General features: G+C 41.9%; 1 protein-coding gene across 1 annotated transcript; it reads left to right on the top strand.

Annotated features, from left to right (window-relative positions):
* The first annotated feature begins 1,368 nt into the window (after positions 1 to 1,368).
* On the top strand, positions 1,369 to 15,116 carry GPR132 (G protein-coupled receptor 132). Its single transcript, XM_030275124.4, has 2 exons — positions 1,369 to 4,183; positions 12,551 to 15,116. Exon 2 carries the CDS (start codon positions 12,575 to 12,577, stop codon positions 13,676 to 13,678), a length of 1,104 nt encoding a protein of 367 aa, XP_030130984.4. The 5' UTR covers positions 1,369 to 4,183; positions 12,551 to 12,574; the 3' UTR covers positions 13,679 to 15,116.
* The last annotated feature ends 579 nt before the right edge of the window (positions 15,117 to 15,695 follow it).

The following is a 15,695-nucleotide window of genomic DNA, read 5'->3' as shown; positions in this document are numbered from 1 at the left end:
TCAAAGTTTGGAGCCAAATTCCCTGAGCTGCAGCAGCACACTCGCTGTCTCAGCTTTGGCCACACCACTGGCAGCAGGGTGTCCCAAAGAAGCTGTTGGATATAATCCCGCCTCATCCCAAGGAGCCTAAGGCACAGACTGGCACCTCTCCACTCTTAGCACTCAGAGGATGAAGCTGTTGTTGCCTTAAACAAGCCAGTGCTGTCAAAGGTCTCTGAGAAGCTCTGTGTGACAACCAGCTGTGCTCTGCCAGCAAGCTCCTGACAGGGACCATATCAATCCCAGCATGTGACAGGGTAGGACTGTCAAACACAGAGAGAGCTTTTCTCTTCAGAGTGAGAGACTTTTCCTTGATGAGGGCATGATCAGTCACATTCAACTTAGTGGATTTCCACCCCTGAGGCACACAGTACATCACTACACCAGTGAAAAAGGAGAACTGCCACATTTCTACACACCACACACAAAACCAGGCAAACTTAAAGCAGGTAGGCTTTCCAACACAGACATGAAATGCAAGCATTTATGCAGCCTGACTAAGCAGCAGGAATCTGACTGTATCATCCCACCCATCACTGAAGGAAAGCCACCAAATCAAAAATCTTAGGAACTGACTGCCCTGTGTTTTTAATTTCCAGCAGCAGGACTTGTCTGCATTCCCTGCAGACTGTACACTATGGATTGGGTGTGCATGGTCAGACAGAATCTGTGTAAGCTCTGTGCTGGGCTCAGCTCAGTGCTTTTGCTGCTCAGCTGGCCTGGCTGCCAGGGTGGCACATGTTTGCACCTCGTGTGCTAGGGAAAGACTCTGCAGGTAGGAAGTGGCTGGGAGGAAGCTCAGCTTCAGTTTTAGCAGCATTTTAACACAGACCATGGGGGATCCAAGCTGTGGTTGGTCTTGATATAGACTGAAAAAGCAGCATGGCCAGCTTTTGTGCCTGTCCCAGACCAACAGCATCACAGCCACTGACACAGACAGCTCAAGTCTGAACCACAAGCTGCTGAGATTCTCTGCTGGACACAGTTGTGGATCACACCAGTGCAGGGGCACTCATACAGTGCTTGGCCACAGGAGCACAGAGCAGAATTCAGTGCTCAGTGCTTCTTAGCCCCTGGACACTGCTGTCCTAGAGATTCCTGGGCACTTTCCTGCCTTGCTTATGATTAAGAAAGTCCTTTTTGCCATCCTGTATATGCTGCACTCCCCAGACAGGTCTGCAGCTCTGCTCTCATGTAGTGCACTGCATGGTAACAGGAGAAGAGACAGACCTTTGGCTGTTTCCTACCAAGACCTGTACTTCAAGATACTGTTTTCATTTCCTCACTTCCCATGCTGCAAATTTAAAGCCATATTCTATCATAAAAAAAATAAAATAAAAAGAACCTTGATAACCTACAAAAAGGTAAAAAATATTATAAAGATTATACAAAAATATGCATAAAATTTTCTTCCTAGGTAATCTTTTGCAATGTATGACCACAGCCCTGTATTCGGTTGCAGGTGGAGAAAGGAGAGGCAGATGATCTGACATTTCCTCCATTTACAGGTTCTTGTTGGTCACAACCAAGGGAAGATAACATTAACACAGAGCATTTTCATACGCAGTGGAACAGAGAAATAGCTTACCTGTTTTTCTCTTTATAGTTTCTAAATGAAAAAAAAAAAAGGAGTGAAAAACTCAAGTCTAAAAGTCTTTTGAACACATTGGATCCCATCAGTCTTCCACAGTTATTCCTGTTTCTAATCAGTGGTGCATAAGCAATTTCTCTATCACAGTGCTGTGAAAATTAAAAAAAAATAAATCTGTGTTATATAGAACTGAGTTAAAACAGGGCTGGACCCTTTTCTCTCTTTCTGTTTGACAGTTACTGTACCTCAGCAGGAAAATGATGAAGAGTGAATAGAAGACATCACTTATGCAGTTACCTTGCTTGAATACGCAACCTAAAGGCAACTAGCTAAATAGCACCCAGAAATTAAACTGCAGAAAGAAATATTCTCAAAATGTCCAATCTATACTCACTGAGGTTAAAAGAAACATTCCCATTTACTTCAGTTGGATTTGGCCAGATACTTTCTGCATTCTGCTTTAAATAGTTCTTCATCTGATCTTCTGTTACTGACTAGGTGAGATATCAGTACAATGCAGCTCAGACCAAAATTTATATTGCTGTACTGCTTGTATTATCTCTACCAAAACCAGAGTAAACTTACTTGAAACATTTGGTTTGGTTTTGCCACCCACAGAAGGTCTAGCTTGGTGTTCATCTCCAGCCACAGAAGATCTTGTCAAAGGCTTCTGAAAGCATCTTCCAACATGAAATCTTGTGTCAGTCTTCATCTTGCAGGGGAATGGTTGTGGGTGATGTCAGTTGGGGCTGTACTACTGAGAGAAGCATGAAGAAGAAGATAAATAGTAATATTTTTCAAGTCTGACTGGAAGATTCAGTCACAGAGGCCACAGAGATGTCTCATCTTTCATTTCCCTATGGAGGACGATGCAATTTTCAAAGTTTCATCATTAAATCCAGCTGGAAAATGCAAATGTGTCTCTGACTATCCTAAACTCAACATCAGGGAGAAAACAATCAGGCAGGTATTCGACCCCACAGCTGATTGCAGCCAAATGGGAACAGTGAGCTAGTACATCACAAATACCACAGAGGAGCCCCCTGGTCTCTGTGAAAACCCCAGTTCTTCAGGTCTGAGAGCACTCTGCTCCTTTCTATCCCACATATCTGAATGAAAGACAAATACAGAGACAAATCAGCTGCAGTCATCTCAGAAACATTATGCCTTCATTGTGTTTTCCTTTGAGTTTGATTTCTACACAGAGAAGGAACAACATGAAATCACATGTTTGAGGCAGTGCACAGACAGGTTCCAGCAATATGTCCAGTCAAGCTGAGCTGGTACAGACAGAAATTTCACCTACTCTCCTCCACAGATGGAAACCCGCTTCAGCCTCTTTTTTCCCCAATTCCTTCTGGTTCCTGAAATAAATTGTTCTTTACAGAAAGACTCAGCTCCAGAAACCTTCACCAGAACAGAACCAAAACAACTTTTTCACACCAGAATGGAAGTACATACCAAGCATTTCTTTAATTTTCAGAAAAAATGTTTCACTTTCAATACAGATACCAAAAGTAAATTCAGTTCTCTGCATGCCTTAGGTTGCTACCCTATGGTTCCTTCCTGTCCCACCTTAGCCCTCAGCAGTCTGCAAGCACTGAGAGACCCTCATGGGGTCCTGTAAGCACCTCACTGCAAGTGGAACTGGTAGGAGTTGATGGAGAAGTTACCTGAAAACTTAATAAATCTGTTCATAACTGAGTTTGACTGAGTGACACACAGCATCCGCAAAAATACATGGAATGGGTCTCACAAACAAGGTCTAGGCTGGCAATGTAACATTGGGATCTTCTTCCTCCTTCACATAAAGCCTGAAGTAGGGCACTTGGTAAAGATCATGCACTCCTTCTTATCAATGCTCTTCGTTATTAAGGAACTCCTGCAACTCAATTCTTCTTCTAGAGGGTGTTCAACCCACCATCAAATCTTCTTTAGCATTCTCAGCCTTCTCTATCCCAGCTGGCACCAGAATAGGCTCTCCCTCCTGTCACCACACTGTTTATTGGGCTCTAATACTGTTTCCCACTTTTCAACACCCAGCCAACTCACACATATTCAGGTGAGTTCGTTCCCAGAGAGGGAATTTCCCTCGCTATAGGAATCAGCACCTCCTGCAGGTGCTCTGCCCCTGTGGAGCCACAGGGTTCATTGGTCCCTTGTCTCTCTGGGGCATGTTTGCAGTGATTTAGGTGCACATCCAGCACAGGAGCCCAAACCAGAGTCTGGCAGTCACAAACTGTCCCTCACCCCTGTACAAGTGACAGAATTTGACAGCAAACACTTCATTTTTAAGGCTGCTTCTCCTCCTAGGCTCTCTTCTGGCACTGTGCAGCCTCTGCTTTCTGTGCACACCCAGCGAAGAGTGACACATTTTTGGGGACTCGAAGCTGTGCCCACAGAAGCTCTTTTAGCCCACAGCACTCAGAACTGCACGTGGTGTCTTCTGCTACTTCCTGCAGCTCTGTCAGAGCAGCCTCTGAGCACGGCACGAGCTGGAGCACTCCGTCAGCTCCTCTGCAAAAACAGGGGGGAAAAAAGGAAAAATAAAAGGTAAGTGCTCCATCTCTGTGTCAAGGCATTGCTTCTATTTAGCAGCATTTTCCTTTGTTCTGTTTTGGTCACTGTTTTTCCATGCCGTGTGTCTGTGCTCAAGAAATGCAGATTGTGTTGATGCCTAAAGTTGAAGTCTAAATCTCCTTGTGCCTGATGTAGTTGCTGGGTCTGTATTAATTAATTATAGTTGATGCAGCCCCTCCTACCTGTCTTCCTTACGAATTCCCTTTCCTATAAAAAACATATTTCTCTTAGAAATCAACTTTAGTTCCAGTCAGGGATAGATGATTATTAGGATTGAAGGATTTTGGCAGAATAGAAGTTGCTGTGAGGTGAGCTTTAGCTATTACTGCAGTGCATGAGCCATGAATACAGAATTATAATAGCAATATGAATGCTGGGTTTCTTTTCAGAAGAATTCTCATCCAGCCTTTCCTCTCATCCTTACTATGCTGGAAAAGCAAAGCAGGCATTTAATTGTCAAGTTTACCTGCTGGTCTATAAAGACTAATTGGATACACTACATTCCTTCTTTTTCTCCACCTTTTATTCACACAGCACTGCTGATCTCTGGCACTCAGAGATGTGGAGGCTAACTGGAGTTTAAATTAACTTTTTTTTTTTTTTTTTGTCAAATATTTTCAGAGTTGACTACTTTTCCAAAGACCAAAGAGCATCTGGGTTTATTTTAAAGCTGTTCTTCTCATAATCCCATTTAAAGCTGCTGCTGCCTCTAAACCTGGAGCTTTTTAACTTCTGTAACTTCATTGTGGGGAAGAGGGAAAGAGGGGAGTGGGGGTGAAACAAAAAAAAAAACAAAACAAAGCAAAAAAACCCAAAAACAAAACAAAACAAAAAAAAACCCCTCAAGCACTTATTCTGCTCATATTCTGCTCATTAGTACACAATGGGCAAGACTGGTTTTCTTCTGAGAAGTTTTCCAAAGTTCTCTACACAGGATACTATATTTAAAGAAATTTAAAGTTTGAATTGGGCACCCCCTCTGTACAGATTTCTGCCTGAAAGTGCAGATGACTCTTTCAGGTTCAGCCTGTTGGGAGATACTGATCTTACAGCCTCACCATGATCACAGAAATAATTTTGCTGTCAAGTGTCAGGATGCTTTGGGAAATATCTAATAACCAGGATTTTTACACTAATAACTTCCACAGTAGACCCTAAGTGTGCCAACAGAGAATGAGATATTCATTGTGGCAGATGTATAAAGAGCCAGAAGACATCAGAGATGAGGATTCAGACAAAACAGCACAGATTTAGCAGGAGTGTGGTCACAGAGATGTCAGAGGTGCATGTACATGCAAAGAGGAATCTTTGAGCGTGACAGTTTTTTTGGTATCACTAAAGTCTTAAGGGGAAAGCCCTGCTCTTGGTATGGTGAGATAGCTACAGGAGGTGACCTAAATGTCAAAAAGGAAAATGGAAGTTCTCCAATTAGCTGAGAGCAAATCAGAGGACAAAATGGAGCAAATAAATTGTGTTTCATGGTAAACGGAGAAGGAGAAAATACTTGTCTCTAAGTTCAGAGCACTGTTAAAAATAGGATTGTTTCAAGTAAAAAAGGCACTGTGGTTTTCGCAAGGCTTTACAAATCCTACTTGCTCAGAGACATCCACTTTAGACAAAAGCAAAACAATTTTAAGATGAAACAACCTAGATTAGTCAGTAGTAGCCATAATGTCAATAAGCCCAGGTCTGACAGATCATTAAGTTATTTTGGCACCTCTTTGCTGTTTTTCCCCAGCACCATCTTTAGTACTGATGATGCCACCACAGCAGCTTCCGTACAGACCCAGGAGGGCAGGGCCAAGACCCCTATCAGGGAGAGATAATCTACTGTCACAAGGTCAAAGCACAACACAATCTTCACATTCTCCTGCTCCAGAAAGAGAAGCCATCCTATCTGTGCTCACTTTGCAGCACAGCTAAGCCATGCTCTGACTGGGGGATTTATCAGGGATGAAAGACAAACCCATTTTGGGGATGCAGAAAGAGCCTGAGTGATCCCTGTGACTGTAATGACTGCAGTGAAGGTGTCAGTGCAGGAAGAGGGGACACTTGTGGGTGTGGGAGTTTGATCAGATGTGTTTGGTTATGAATATGTTCAGCAACTCCACCTGAACAGTTTCTACCCCAGAGATGAATCTGAGTCACAGTAGTTTGGGGTGGACATGGCACTGGTCTGGGCCTTTCTATGGCTCTTAGTGCCAACTGCAGGTGCCAAAGGTTTGGCAGGAGTCTGTTTGAAGGCCTGGAGGCCAAGGATAAGGGGGATAATATCCATAAGTAGTTGCTGGGGAAATCCTAAAATCTAAAGGATAACAGAGCATCCCTTTTTAAGGGGAATACTGGTGGGTTTGGACATAGGTCTTGGTGCTTCTTTGTTCAGCTGCTTGAAGTCAGATTTTCCTTAAACCTAGCAATAAAACACATTCATCTCTAACAGTGTGTCAGCACAGCCAGACCTCCTTACCTTGTTAAAGCATCCTGTTCCCTGATATCCCATCCTGTTATCCAACATCCCAGCCTGCTCTTTTGGCAATCCAGAGCAGTGTCCATCCACTTGAATGCACCTAGTGCCAAACCTGCTGGCACTTGGCTGTGCTTCAGCATCCTTGAGCACCCTGATGCAGGAAAGAGGAATGGAAATCACCACTCTCATCCTCTTCCTCTAAAACTTTGTAGTTCCAGCACAAGCCAGTAGGCAAGTTTAGTCATCTGGGTTTCCAAATGAGCCACTTCTTTAACAGAAGCTATAAACAACTAGCCCCCAATGCTAAGGCCACCAATTAAGCTGCAATAGCTTTAGGGAGTCATTGGGCTGGGGTGCTTGGTGGTTTCAGGTGTGAAGCAGAGCTGCTCTCAGTTGCTCACTTTCACTGATGCTGCTCCAACACCTCCACTTACCTCAGCCTTTTGACTTGACAGGCTTTACAGTTTAGCCTCAAATTTATGACAGCTTTTCTGGGCCTCCTGATGCTTCTCCTGGCCTTGGAGGCATTCCTCTGGCTCCGGGATCTTTTCCACACAAGCTGGTGGGTACCAGGGAGTAAATCTGCCCTGCAATAGCTGCAGTCTGATGCTCTCAGGGACGACTGAGACACTTTGCTAGATGTGAAGTCCCAAAATCCTGACTCACAGCCTTTGAATCATGACACCAAAGTCCCTTGGTACAGGTGGATTTTAGGGTCTGTCTTTCACCTGTGGACTTCCCCATCCTACAATGTTTAAGTAGTTCTACCTTCTCTCCTGTGCAGTCCCTCTCCAGGCAGCATGGCACAAGGACACTCACATTAGGGAAGGATGACTTTTTCAAACTGGGCCTTCATCAAACCTGAATTATGACAGTTCCCCTTAGTAATACTACAGCTGCTCATTTTAGCTAATTAGTGCACTAATTGTGTGCTAGATTGTTGGGAAGAGGGAAGTGGATGTATGGATTTATGTAAAAACTTGCACTTAGGTGTTTAAAAATCTACAGTCATTGAGAGTTCACATCTATGAACAGAGTTATCTTGAGGTAGATCAAGTATCTTTCCGACCTCAGAAAAGACTGCTGAGCTCCTCCCCTCATGAAAAGCAGTTGATTAATAACTTCTCTCTTTTACCATATATCTTCTTTATTTTTTATATTTATTATTATCTTAATTTTAATATCTTTATAAAACAGCATATATCTGCATTATATCTCATATCTGCAATACAGAATTAAATATAAAGGCTCTATAACTAATCCCAGGGTCTTGCTGCTTTCAGCCTACAAATGCTGAAACTTGTTTTAACCAGCACTAAGCAAGAGAGGGGTTACCAGCTTCACCGGTAGAAGAAAGATATTCTAGGATATAGTTGTGCTCAGGCTGGATTCCCAGGATAGCTTTAAAACAATGGTTTTTTCTAAAAAGAGTTTTGAAACTATATAGTGTCAAGATTATATATTCATATATTATGACCAAATTTGAAATGAAGTTGCTTGAAAATACACAGGTTTATGTTCAAATTTCAAGTTATACAGCTTCAAATCCCACTGTGTTGTGTGTGTCAGTAAAAATGATTGGTCTGATGGGTAACCAAGTGAAGCCATGGCAGTTTCTCCTTTTTATGCTGAAATTTGCTTATAGGAGTGACTTCATTTACTAATTTGTTTATTAATATTAAAAAAAAAATAAAGCAGTTCACTGACTTGCTGGGCATATGGGTCATGATCTGTTTCTATTCAAAAACACCATAAACATTTTTCCTTCTCTCAAGAACAGCAGAGCAAATAATCCACAACAATTTCTTAGTTTCAAGTAAAGACACACAAAAGTTTATCAGCTGATAATTTACAGGCAGGTAGTGCAAATTCTGCATGAGGAGAAGCCCAGGTTGAGACGTTGGAGGAGTGACACTGCTGGTGACGAGCACTGTAGGTGGCATAAATGTCACATCTGGCAACTGATGTGTTTCAATATAGATCTGAGTGTCCAACTGGCATCCTGCTGGCACCCTTGTGTCAAATCCTTCCTGCACCACATTCTGCTAAGGAAAGCACAAAAAATCCCTCAGGAGAAACTCGGGTCCTCTTTCACTGAAGGCTGATTTATGCACAGATCACTGATTTGTGATTTATGCTTTGAGACACGCAGGTTGCTCTCCTCTACAGATATTGGGGACAGGAAGGAAAGTGTGAAGGGAAAGTTTGTTTTTATTTTAACCCTCATAGCAGCTATTTCACATCATTCCTGATATCCACATAAATGCCTCAAAACTTCTGGCTCAAATAATAATCCCTGGAAGAGATGGATGATCAGAAAAGTATTAGAAAATTTTAAAAATATTAATTAATGTGCTTTGCTCATGCAATTGTACTCATGTTCTGAATTTCACCGTGTCCTTTTTTTTTCTTCTGTCCCTGTGTATTTCAGGTGAGTTACTCCAAAGACTTTCTGTCTCTGTCCAACTATTATGATTTCTTTGACTTATACTTCTATTCCTTGTAACCATGTCTGTAATATTCTTTTTTTACTTTTTCTAATAGCAGCTACCTTTATCACTCCAACTTCTCCTTTGGAAATTTAAACAGTTTCATATGAGTAGCTCATGCACAAATAACAAAAAAAAAATTAAAGCCTTTTACTTTCCTGTTTGTTTTCATTTCCCTTTTTTTTTACACTTCGGTATTAGTGAAAAGACTTTTATTGAGAAAAGATTTATGCAACTGGCCCAAATGAGCAGAAGGAGCCACTGCATTTTAGGAGTATGGAACATAATTGTCTAACAGCATAATCTAACAGTTGTCTAACAGCATGAAGACAGCATAAGAATATTAGAAATGGAAAAGTGTAAATACAGAGCAGGCATGCAGAAAATTTTAGAGGATTACCCCATCTTCCAGTGATTCGTGCTCAGGTGTTTCGTGATCTCGCTGTCCTGGAAGATGAGATGTTTGCACATCTTGAAAGTGAGAATCGTGCACATGACAACTGCAGTTTGTCCCATGCAGAGACTCTCACAGAGCAAAAAACCTCAGAGTGTTGGCAAAAATACATTGAGCTGCTGATGCAAAACACAGCCAGTACCTGCTGTAACACTTATGATTAAGTGTTACAGTGAGACCTAGCACATCAAGATAGGCCACAAAAAGGTGAAAACAGCTGCTTAGGAGAGTCTTTGCTCAACTGAAGGATACAGAACAGCAAAGATAACTCATTGGAACAGTTTGTATCTCAAATACAAATGCATTCTTGGATATTGCTCATCCTTGTCATAATCACAATGTTTTACCCTTTATAAATGCTTGAAAATTGCTGGGTGTGATAAATCTCTTGAGTTCTGGTGTTCAAACCAAAAGTGATCATCACAAATATTAAAGAAAATGGTGTCTAGTTTTTTTCAGCTGTGTAATTATTACTGTTTTTCATTTGAATTAATATTTAAGATGCAGGTTAGCCTCGACATCCCAGAGAAAGACAGAACTGGGAATCGTCTGGGCTGAGCCAAGCATCAAACTATTGAACTCAAAAGGTCTTAGAAGATAGGAATGTGCTTTCAATTGAAGAGGGCTGTAGAGGCACAGAGAAGTTGACTTTAGTCAAAGGGTGGATTGTGGTATTACTTCCTTCCCCTTATGGGTGCGTCAACACAAAAGAAATGTCACCAGGAGAAATGTCATAAATTGTCTGCTGAGTGCTGCTTTGTGATCTTCAGTTGGAGGGGGAAACCTCTCTGCAGGCCTGGAGAACCGAGTGGAGGCAAGTGAAGCTCTGAACTGGGGGTGGATGCAGTGCCCAGGGGAAGAAGCCTCTTCCCTGGACAGGGCTGAGAAGGTCCCTGGAGAAGGTGAGGAGTTTGGAGCAAATGGGTGGCCTCCTCTCCTCCTGGCCTTATATTTGGCTGGGGCTTAGAGCACTCCTGCTGGGAAGGATACAAGCTCCCAGGCTGACAGGCCAAAGCTTCAGGACAGTCCTTCGGCACCTGATTTTCTTTAGAAGTGTAAGTCCATGCCCAGGGCTGCCCTTTGTCAGCTGAGGCACCACGCCTGGCAGCTGACAGCCATTTACAGGGGAGGTCTCTTGGGTCAGCTAAGCCCTGGGGCTGAGTTCATGTGCCAAACACCAAGGAAAAATGCCTGCTCCAGCTACCTCCAGGCAGGCAGCTTAGAAAGTCACCTTAGAACGATGACTTAGAAAGGCATCGCCTTCCTGAAGTGTCGCTATTGGACATGAAATGAGTACACAGAGCTTGGTGAGTTCAAGAGAGAAAAAGAGCTAATTTTATTTCTGACCTCGCAATATATAGAATTCCAAAAGTGGCAGTGGATTGGAGGATGAAATTGCCACCTCTCCAACTACACTGGTCTATTAATTCTATCAGTTCTCTCCTCTCACAAAGAAAAATGCAAAACAACCATTATTTACATGAACAGTGTGTGAGAACTCTAGTAGAAATATGTAAACATTATCAGAAGGCTGAAGAAGTTTTATGAGAACTTTAAAACTTTCAAAAGAACTATAAAAGAAAACACTTTTAAAAATCAGGGTAACACTGAGTCTCCCTCATGGGTGCTGAGCATGGGAAGGAGACTTGGAGCAAAAGTGAGAGGGGAGGAGGCCAGACAAACAAAAAAACCAAACAAAGATTAGGAGCCATGTGTCCACAGAACTCTTCTACTGCTTCCTGCCCTGCACCATCACTGACTGCCCTACAGAAAGGAGAATATTCAGACAGGATCAAGAGAAGTGTGCAAAGCCAGGAGGAGGGAAGGAGAGAGCATCCTTTACCACTCCTGAAGGTGTTTTTATTGAGGTGTGTGGGGTAGACAAGCTGATGAGTAACTGGTGTGTGACTTCTGTCACTTCCCTGCCCTGGATGTCACCATCTGCCTGACTATGAGCCATATTCACCTGTTGTGCTTTACCATAGAAAGGGAGGTCTCCAAGACCCTCTGTGGTGTGCAGGTGTACAGCAGCTCTGTGGTGTGCAGGTGTACAGCAGCTCTCACACCACCAGGTGTGTTTAAGTCAAGGACAAGCTCTGTATGTCAGTTCACAGACGAGGCCTGGGCAGAGAACCACTGCTGACCCTGAAATCAAGCACCTTTTTTATCCCTTCTACACAGCAGATTGGTAGGTGGCCCAGAAGAGACCTCTCCTCCTCCACCAAAGGTGACAGATGCTTAGGAGGCAGCAAAGAAATTGCCACTACCAGCCCTTATTGCAACCACCATATTCATAAGTTAACAGCAGCTCAACCACCCTCTGGGGTAAGGACTTCTTCCAATATCCAGCCTAAACCTCCCCTGACACCACTTCAGGCTATTCCCTCAGGTCCTGTCACTGATGTGAGTACTGTGCCATCTTCTCCACACTGCAATGAGAATTCTTTTCTCCAGTCATTCTGAAGATGGGACAATACTGAACCCAGCTTTTTTTTTTTTTTTTTTTTAATATGTCTAAGCTGGTCTACAACTTCATATTCATCTGCCTTATTTTTGTAGGCTGATTCCCATGTGAGATTTTGGGTGTAGGTGATACTTGGCACAAAGAATTATGGCAGTTTTAGCATTTACAATATGATTTTAGAATGGGAACTGACAAAAAGGAGATGGATAATTTTATGTCCAGGGACAAAACTTCAGATTCCCCTTGAGAGAGCTTCCACATAGCTACCAGAACCTAGTCCAGCTCTCAGAGGTGGAGGGATGTGACCCTTTCTTTCTCAGTTCATGCCTGCGGAGGAAGCTTTCAATCAGCCCCATCCTAATTGTTCCACTGACATGTCAAGTTGGCACCTATGGCACCATAACCTTTACTGACACATTTTTAAGTGATGCAATGCTAACTTTCCACCTTGTCTTCTGATTCTCAGGAAATACCAGCTGGGAAAAGAATAATGGAACGTTGTCTGCACGAAAATTGTAACTCCACTTGCCCAGAACTTCCTTATCAGGAGAGTCAGACATTTCTGGTTGCTGTTTACAGCATCGTTGTTGCTATAGGCCTTCCAGCCAATTGCTTAACCTCTCTGCTTACGTTTGCACAAATCCAAAGGAATAAAGTCGTTGCCATCTACATTTTCAGTTTATCACTGTGTGATCTGATGTATTTAAGTACCTTGCCTCTCTGGATTATCTATGTGCAAAATGGGCACAAGTGGACCATGGGTGACACTGCTTGCAGAATAACAGGATTCATCTTTTTCTGCAATATCTACATCAGCATTCTGCTTTTGTGCTGCATCTCTGTGGATCGTTACGTGGCACTGGTGTATTCTGTGGAATCAAGGGGGAGAAGAGAACAGAAACAGGCCACCAAAATAGTCTGTTTTCTCTTTGCTGTGGTTGCAGGAATCCACACTCCAGTATTTTACATGGAAGATAAGCAAAACTGTACAGAGGTGAAAACCTGCTTTGAGACAGTGCCCCTTGACATATTATTGGCTTCTTTCAGCTTCGCTAGATTCCTGTTTGGATTTGCCATACCCTTCACAATCCTGATTTTTACAAACTACAAAATTTTCCAAGCTATCAAAAGAAGCAGCAGCTTGACTTGCCGCCAGAAAGCCAAAGTGAAGTATGTGGCTATTGCCATTATTGTTATTTTCTTGATCTGCTTTGCTCCATATCATGTGGTGCTCATAATAAGAGCCATATACTTTATGTTTCATCAGGACTGCCCATGTCCGTTTGAAAATAAGATATATTCAGTTTTTACAGTGTTTCTGTGTTTAGGCACTGCAAATGGTGTTGCTGATCCAATCCTCTATGTTCTGGTCAGTGAAAATGTTAGAAAAGACTGTTACAGGAGCCTGAGAAGATGGAGATGGAACTCATCCAAGCTAAATTCATCCACTGATCACAATACTGACAACAGAAAATTGGAAATGCCAAAAGAACCAGAGGAAGGGGGCCAAAGAAAAGAAAACAAAGAAATGACAGATTCCTCTGACATTCAGAAGGTCTGTACCAGTGGCAGAGACCAGGAAAGTGGCAGCTAGGCTGGTAGCTGCTGGAACAAGTAAGAAGTTCCCAATCCCAGCTGCAGGACACAAGTTTTTACATGCTGACATCACCTTGCATATCTTGCATGGGTCCTTAACTCCTTGAGGACACTATGGGAGCAATAATTCACATTTCTGTTTGTCTCCTACAATAAACTTTGCCCACCAGTATCACCGGTGAAAATACTGCTTTACTGAGGATGCATGGAATAAACAAAGTAATTTACTTTGACTCAACATGGGATCTTAAAAGCTTTTTTCTTTTGGACCGACTCTTTTTCTCACATGAAATAAAACCAGTTTTATCTTCTGAGCAAAATTTTAAAAAGCACTGGTGAGGAAAACAAGGTACTATTCTTAATGTTGAATTTTTGCTTCTAACCATCTGTTCCTCTTCATGGTAAGCATGAGGAGGAGCATGTTCCACTTCTTACACATGTGCTCTGCTGTTAACATTTGTGGTTAACCAGTGGAAAATATTAAAAATGAGTAAGTCTTTCAACAAGAGCTTTGAGCATTTTCCTTGGACTCTAGTATGTGACTTCAGGTACATCACACATTCCAGGAGAATTAGATGGCAAAAAAAATGCCTGATAACACAGAGCAAAAGTACTGCTGCTGCATTAGTCAAGATCCTGCACTGCCCTGAAATTCTTAAAATGTACAATTCTAATGCTTGATAGTTTACAATCAGTAAATTTTATTTGTTTTGCAGTCAGACCTAGAATGCACTGAAATATACAAAAAATGTATACATATCCAAGTGGAGTCAGGGACTGCTTTTATGCCATCTCCAAATGTTTGTTGAACTCATGTTTAGTTTGTGACTAAGCTAACCCTTCCCTTTTGTTACTGATCCCACTTTTACTGTGTAGGAGTCTGTAGCAGCTATGGGTAGGCTCACAGATGGTATGGAAGGTTGGCAGTCTGGAGAGCACAATCCTTCCTCCCCACAGCTGAGAACTCCCTCAGACATGCTGGGGCAAATTTCACTGCTGCTGCTGCCACTTATATTATGAATAACTTGCTGATAGTAGTTCCTTGTGCCTTCAAACAAGAATTTAAAATATAAGAATGATACAAATCTGGCAATGTTTGTCTAAACAACTTCATATTTTTATGGGATTCAACAGACAGATCATGAACCAGTTTGAGTACAAGTTTATAGAGTGTTTCATAGCATCATTCCATTTAATCTGTGCTGTTGTATTTCTGTGATATGTTGAAATTGTTATTGACATTGACATTTCTGCATTGAATTAATATTAACCAGTCAATATAAATACAATGCTTTTTATTATCTTAAAATTGCCATAGATATTTCTGTATATTATGTTTTATTTTTATATAGTCTTACACTTTTGTAAAGAACCATTATGCCAAAATTATATATCCTCAATTTATTATATTTATTACATATTTCATTTTTTAATTATTTAATGACTCCTCTGGTATTTTATATGTGAAATGGTTTTGTCTTCAAAAGTAGTCCACATAATACAGAATTGGAGATTGTTTCTTGGAAGAACGTGAAATTCTGTTGTGGTACTAATTAAAAAATTCTGGATTTCTATTTTTATATGCATCTCAGAGATCAAATTCTCTAAGGTATTCTGGAGAGACCTGGAAGGTGCTGAATATCTGTAACTTTCAATTGCTAAAGAATTCTGCAGCTGCTGACAGCCCCTGCCAGCCAGAGAGAGCACTGGTGGCTCATTCTGAAGATGCAAACGCAAATCACCCCAGCCTCAGGATTTTCATAGTCTGAAAGCAAACCTGAATGAATAATAGCAGTGAGTTTAGAAGGAACCAGAGGTACAGGCTTCTGAACTGACTGATATGGATGGAAGGTAGCTGTTGACCTCGATGAGTTTAAACATCTCTGATGATTTTCCTCTGACAAGAAGTGAGTGTTGAGGGAGGGGTTGTCCTGCTCTGCACTGAGCTGGTGAGGCCTCGCCTCAAGTCCTGTGTGCAGTTTTAGGAGCCACAATATAAAAATGACATTAAGCTA

This window comes from Taeniopygia guttata, chromosome 5 (assembly GCF_048771995.1).
Source record: "Taeniopygia guttata chromosome 5, bTaeGut7.mat, whole genome shotgun sequence".
NCBI lineage: Eukaryota > Metazoa > Chordata > Aves > Passeriformes > Estrildidae > Taeniopygia > Taeniopygia guttata.
This window is presented reverse-complemented; position numbering and strand designations above follow the sequence as displayed.

Bases quoted from the DNA above. Each gene is read 5' to 3' on its own strand.
- GPR132 (XM_030275124.4), top strand. From the start codon at position 12,575: ATGGAACGTTGTCTGCACGAAAATTGTAACTCCACTTGCCCAGAACTT.